Source organism: Palaemon carinicauda, chromosome 20 (genome assembly GCF_036898095.1).
Source record: "Palaemon carinicauda isolate YSFRI2023 chromosome 20, ASM3689809v2, whole genome shotgun sequence".
Lineage (NCBI taxonomy): Eukaryota > Metazoa > Arthropoda > Malacostraca > Decapoda > Palaemonidae > Palaemon > Palaemon carinicauda.
Window position 1 is genome coordinate 49,959,467 of NC_090744.1, and position 6,263 is coordinate 49,965,729.

General features: G+C 44.1%; 1 protein-coding gene across 1 annotated transcript in view; it reads left to right on the forward strand.

Moving 5' to 3' along the window:
- Nucleotides 1-3,569, forward strand: part of LOC137659778 (uncharacterized) — a 10,808-nt gene extending 7,239 nt beyond the window's left edge. The window contains exons 3-4 of the mRNA XM_068394579.1: nucleotides 2,126-2,627; nucleotides 3,000-3,569. Coding sequence (XP_068250680.1) covers nucleotides 2,126-2,627; nucleotides 3,000-3,569 — 1,072 coding nt within the window. The remainder of the gene's footprint in view (nucleotides 1-2,125; nucleotides 2,628-2,999) is intronic.
- Nucleotides 3,570-6,263: the final 2,694 nt, after the last annotated feature.

The following is a 6,263-nucleotide window of genomic DNA, read 5'->3' on the forward strand; positions in this document are numbered from 1 at the left end:
TCGTAAGCTTAAATTTCAATCAAAAGTTCGGGAAAACAATCGTTTACTTGAATTGTTCAATAATTACAACAATGACTGCACCGGTTACCTTTTTGTTGGTATTGGTAATGTTCATCATGGTTGATAAGGTTGGAAATCTGTTGCGAATGAAATGAAAATGAACTAAAATTGATCAATCTGACGAGAGTACAATATGTTAAGTGACGTGCTGGTTTTCTTTTATATAACCTACCCGAGTCCCATCCACGTCCTACGGGTTTAATGTTGCACTTTGCCCACCTGCCGTGACGCAATAAACAGGGTGTGATGAAGGTCTTATCTGCCCCAACATTCTTGAAAGTGACGTCAAAGGTACAGGTTTAATATTCTAAACATTTATGATAATGTCAAATTCCCATGGTAAAATGGGCTCGCATGCACACCTGCAAGAGTTTTAAAATTGAATGGCAGGTGTTAATATTACTGATACCTTGATTTCTCCACTCAAAACCATGTTATCTATTCCTTGGTCAGTAGCCGTGACGTAATTTCATCGTTATTACATTACTGAACTGCCGGCTGCCTCAAATCCCGTACAGTTTCCCACAGATAACACCGAAGAATTTGCCGCAGTGTGAACAGAATGGCTTATGAAGCTAGGTGATCTACTAACACCACGGGACCAAACGTACATAATCGAAAGGTCAAGCAGCTTCATATATGTCGTTAACCTACTAAAAGTAAAATACCTGAGCAGCTTGTTTGGGCATCAAAAAGTAAGCCATACCGCTTATCTGAAATAGCGTGTTATCTCTCATGTTACCTTACCACACAAGATAATTGATAATAAGGTAAATTCCAGCATAATATAGGCAGCACCTAAGTTCAGATTTTCAAAATCTTATGTCGACCGTCTTTTTAACTCCTTAAGAAACAGAGCTAATGAACATTATCGTAAGCAGAAGAAGGAGTCGTTCAATAACAAAGATCACGTGACTTCAGATGTGACATCAAATGATTATCCGAACCATCATAGCTATAATCTAATACTATGGTTTTAAAATTTGGGGTCGAACGTCTTTGTAGCTCGTATCATTCGGGGACCGATATACAAGCGTTCCCGCTAGTATATTACTTCAAACCTATGTCATGTGACCTTACCCCACGTGACCATCTAAATGCGTCCGCAAATAGCCTAGGCCACAATTTAAGTTCAGACCTACAAAACCTGGGGTCAAACGTCTTTCAAGCTGATTCAGAGGCTGAGAAACAAGCATTGCCATTATAGTACCTTTTGAAAACTCGTGTCACGTGACCCTACCCCACGTGACCACCTGGTCACACCCTCACATAACCTAAGCCACCCATTATAAGTTTATCTTCAAAAGCTGGGGTCGAACATCTTTCTAGCTTATTCAGAAGCTGAGAAATGAGCTCCCCCGTTTTTGCTTTTGAAGCGTCTATCTCTATATCTACCTATTTATCTATGTCACGTGACCTTACCCCACGTGACCATCTAAATGCGTCTGCAAATAGCCTAGGCCACAATTTAAGTTTAGACCTACAAAACTTGGGGTCAAACGTCTTTCTAGCGGATTCAGAGGCTGAGAAACAAGCATTGCCGTTATAGTACCTTTTGAAAACTCGTGTCACGTGACCTTACCCCACGTGACCACCTGGTCACACCCTCACATAGCCTAAGCCACCCCTTATAAGTTTATCTTCAAAAGCTGGGGTCGAACATCTTTCTAGCTTATTCAGAAGCTGAGAAATAAGCTCCCCCGTTTTTGCTTTTGAAGCGTCTATCTCTATATCTACCTATCTATCTATGTCACGTGACCTTACCCCACGTGACCATCTAAATGCGTCCGCAAATAGCCTAGGCCACATCCTCTTCACTAACAAGCTAGTGAAAGGATTGACTTTAACCAGCGAGTAACTGAAATTTTCGCTGCGGTCCCCGTAGAGTTGTTTCAGTGTTCGCGATTTTTCAAGACTTTACTTAGTCTTGATTTTAGTTTTCTTTTATTTCATCATTGACGACACCTGCAGTACACATCGTTCGACAGCTGAAGACCACCATCGCGGTCTGCAATGGCAGACAGGGGTTCATCCCCTATCCCCACCTCCTGCCCTCGAACAAGAGTGGAGAGGTGAAGGATAAAAAACCCAGAGGCCTGACTTCGAGGAGCCATGCTAAGCGCCCTCAACTACCTGCAACGGAACCAGTCCCTGGAACTTCGAGGTACTACCCAGTGCAGACCCCGGACCACCTACCAGCAACCCAAGAAGTAGCTGAGACTGAGAGTATCCCCTCTCAAGACCCACCTACACAAACAGCAGCAACTGGAGACTCCAAGTTTAAGCTTACTCCAGGACCCAGCATAACATCCTATGCTGCCATAGTTGCCATGGAAGCTAGCAATCTTCGCCTTAACATGACCATACGTCCCAATCGCAGGGGACAACTGGTCATTACAGCAAAAGATGAGCAGACGAAGACTTACCTTGAACATCAGGAAAATGTCCTTAAACTGGACATCAACGAGAGACCTACCACCATCATCGTTGTCTACGACCTCGACCTTCCACTTGAACCAGTGCTCCAACATCCTTCTATCATCACTGTCAAGAGATGTGAGGGAAAGGCCGGAGGCAGATCCCACAAATTGGAGGCAGTCCACAAGGGAGCTCGCCCTCCTCACCTATCCTTCGGCCTTTGGGGCACCCTCCGCACCGAAGAGTACTTCAAGAATCCACTTAGATGCTTCCGGTGTCAAAAGTTTGGACACCATAAATCCTGCTGCACAGGTCCGGAGATCTGTGGGGTCTGCAGCAGCAGACAGCATCCCACTGCCCCCTCTATTGCCAGGCACAAAGCAGGGCATAAAACCATCGCCCGCTGCCCTAACTGTGGAGGATCCCCTCATGCTTGGCATGATAGATGCCCCCATAGACTTCAAAGAATAGCAGACCGCCAAGGAGCTGACCGCCACTACAACCTCCATCCACGTTAATAGCGTCGAACGCAGCCACCTCCAACTAAACAAAACCCTACACCTTCCAACCTCACTTCCCAACAAAATCCTAACCCTTCCAGACATGCCATTCCTGAACCTTCCTCTCCACCAACTCCCCCTCCAGCACCTAAACTTCAACGACCACCTAAACCTCCTTCCAAAGAAAAAAGATCCCCAACCCATACTCCCCACACTCCCTCACCTTTAAAACTAACCTTTCCAACCAATTCTCCTAACGTCACCCAGCCAAAACAACCAGAAACCAACCCATCCTCCTCTGCACCTACCACTCACACACCTAACATTTCCCACTCCCTAAAGGAATTTCCTAACCTACCTTCCACCGCCACAAGTAAATCTAGCACCTCACGCCCCTCCAAACAACCTTTCAACAGAGACATCAGTGAGTACGACCTCTCTGCATGTCCCATGGGTGCTCTGCTGGCAGCCATCAGCAACATCCTCCGAAACTTCTTGCAATCCCGCAAAATCAAATTCACACAGAAGTCATTGGATGACTTCGTGTTTGACAACGCCGCCCAGGAACTAGAAGCTCATTTTCCTTCATAGTTCCCAATGCAAATGGACCTCATACAACCACTTGCAACAACCAAAACACGCAGGTAAAAGTGCTCTAATGGAATATTTGTGGACTTCGAAACAAGTTTGCATTTCTTCAATCTCAAACTTCAGTGCAAAACTCTGACATTATCATACTGCAAGAAACTCTGCTTAACGAGAAAATACCATTCTCGTTCTCAGGATACAAAGTATACACAACGTATCAATCACCAACGACAAGAGGACTGACTACCCTCATTAAAAGCAGCATCCCCTCCAAACTACTACCAAGCATAGACTGTGGGACCGAGGCAGAGACGCTAAGTATCCAGATATCTCTCCTAACCACAATGCTAACAGTCCACAACATATATAAATCCCCAGCAAAAAATATCGATGCCGAGGCACTCTTTGCAGAAGCCTCCAACGAAGACTCAATTATTGCAGGCGACTTTAATGCTCATCATCAGTTCCTGAACTCTATATCAGAAACAAATCAAACTGGCAGACACTTGCATGCCCTACTGCAAGAATATCCTGATGTAGCAGTGCTCAACAATGTTACAGAAGCCACCCATCTAAAAGGAGGTCGTCTAGATCTTACCTACTTATCCATTTCCATACAAAGAGGAGCTAAATGGCAACTACATCCTGTACTAATCAGCGATCACTTTGCCATAGAAGTAACACTCGAATTGCAGAAATATCCACCTCCTCCTCCACCCCAAAAAAGGTGGAACCCGGAGTTTGCTGACTGGGAAAAATTCAAAACAGCCATGACAGAGTGGGCTTTGGAATATATCAAACACCCGCTTAATGATATCTCCACCCTATCTACCGACTTCAGCAAACAACTAGAGGTAGCAGCCAGTGTATCCATGCCAAAAAAATAGTACTCTGAGAAGAACATGCTGATGCCTGGTACTATAACAGCCGCATCAAAGAAATGAATGCTAGAATAAACAGGACCAGGAAAATTCTCAGGAGACACAGAACAGATGAACTACATAATCTACTTGTAGAAATCATCAAGCATTCTGTACAAGTATCACTGGAAGTAAAACTAGACAAATGGTACTCATGGTGCAACGAGGTCAACTTCAGCACATCCCTAGCCAAAGTATGGGGCTGGTTTAACCAAGTCTCTGGGAAATATAATACACCCAGAGTTACACACCCAGACCCATTAGCTGAAGCCAAGAGGATTGCTAACAACTTTGCGGACAGAGCAAAAAGCATCAATCTACATCTGCCAACCATCAACAGGCAGAGAATTCTGCTCCCAATCAGGAACATCATAGAAGCCGCCTGCAACATGGTAGATGACACTGATCACCCCTATACCATGGAAGAACTAAATACGGCCCTATCAAAAGGCTGGAAGGACACTGCCAATCTCATCACATATAGCATGCTGAGGAACATGGGAAACCATGCCAAATTAGTCTACCTGCATCTGATAAATAGGACACACACGGAAAGACTATGTCCAACCACATGGAACCAGCAGGACACTAAACCTATTCCAAAACCTAAGGAACCAAATACCTACAGACCTATAGCTTTGATAAGCTGCATAGAGAAAGTAGCTGAGAGAATGGTACTGAATAGACTGCAGTGGAAAATAGGCCAACTACATCATCGCCTATATGCCTACAGAAATGGCATAGGCACTCACGAATGCATCACAGATGTCCTCTCAACAATCAACGACAAAAAAACTTTTGTCATATTCCTTGATCTCGAGAAAGCCTTTGAGCTAGCTAGCTCACCAGCTATACTCTTTACACTTGTTGAAAAAAGAGTGAAAGGACACCTACTGGCCTGGACTCGAAACTATACACAAAATCGAGAGGCCAGAGTCACTTTCCAAGGAAAAACCACTGAGTTCATCCCCCTAGAAAACGGAACACCACAAGGAGGCATACTCAGCCCCTACTTGTTCAATCTACTGATGGAGAACTTAGCCACTCTAAAACTCCCAAAAGGAGTGGAGATATTCATATATGCAGATGACATATGCATAGTATGCCCAAACAAAGCTCGTGCCAGAAATATCACTCAAAAAACTCTGGACATGATTCAAGCCAAATGCAATGATCTTGGTCTGAAGATCAATACAAACAAAACCAAAGCAATGGCTATAAAACGCTCGCAAAACCCTCAACATCGAATGGGTGAGTCAATTCATGTACCTCGGGGTAATCATTAGCAAAACCCTGTCAGCAGCTAATGAAGTAACCTACCTCAGAGAAAAGACAAAAATCCGTCTATCAGCCATGAAACGAATGACCTCCCTTAGACAAGGAGTATCTAATAACCTCCTAAGGCTGTTTTGCCTACAAGCAATTCGATCCCACATTGATTATGCAGCACCCACACTTACTGCATTGACCGACTCTCAAAAAGCATCATTAGAAGTAGTCCAAAACAATGCCATGAGACTCATCAGTGGCTCTCCAATCTGGACAAGACTCTGCCTACTCAGATAAGAAACTAACCTAATCTCCTTGTCAGCCAGAATTGACATAAGGAATAGCAGCATTATATTCAAGTCAATCATCGCAGACAGAAAAAGCCCACTCAATGACAAAATAAAAAGGTTTCTACCTCTTGCTGAAGAACTAGATCCGCCTAGCTCCCATGCAAAGAAACTACTGGATACACTCAGAAAAATGCAGATGCAAAACGAGGCTCACAAAA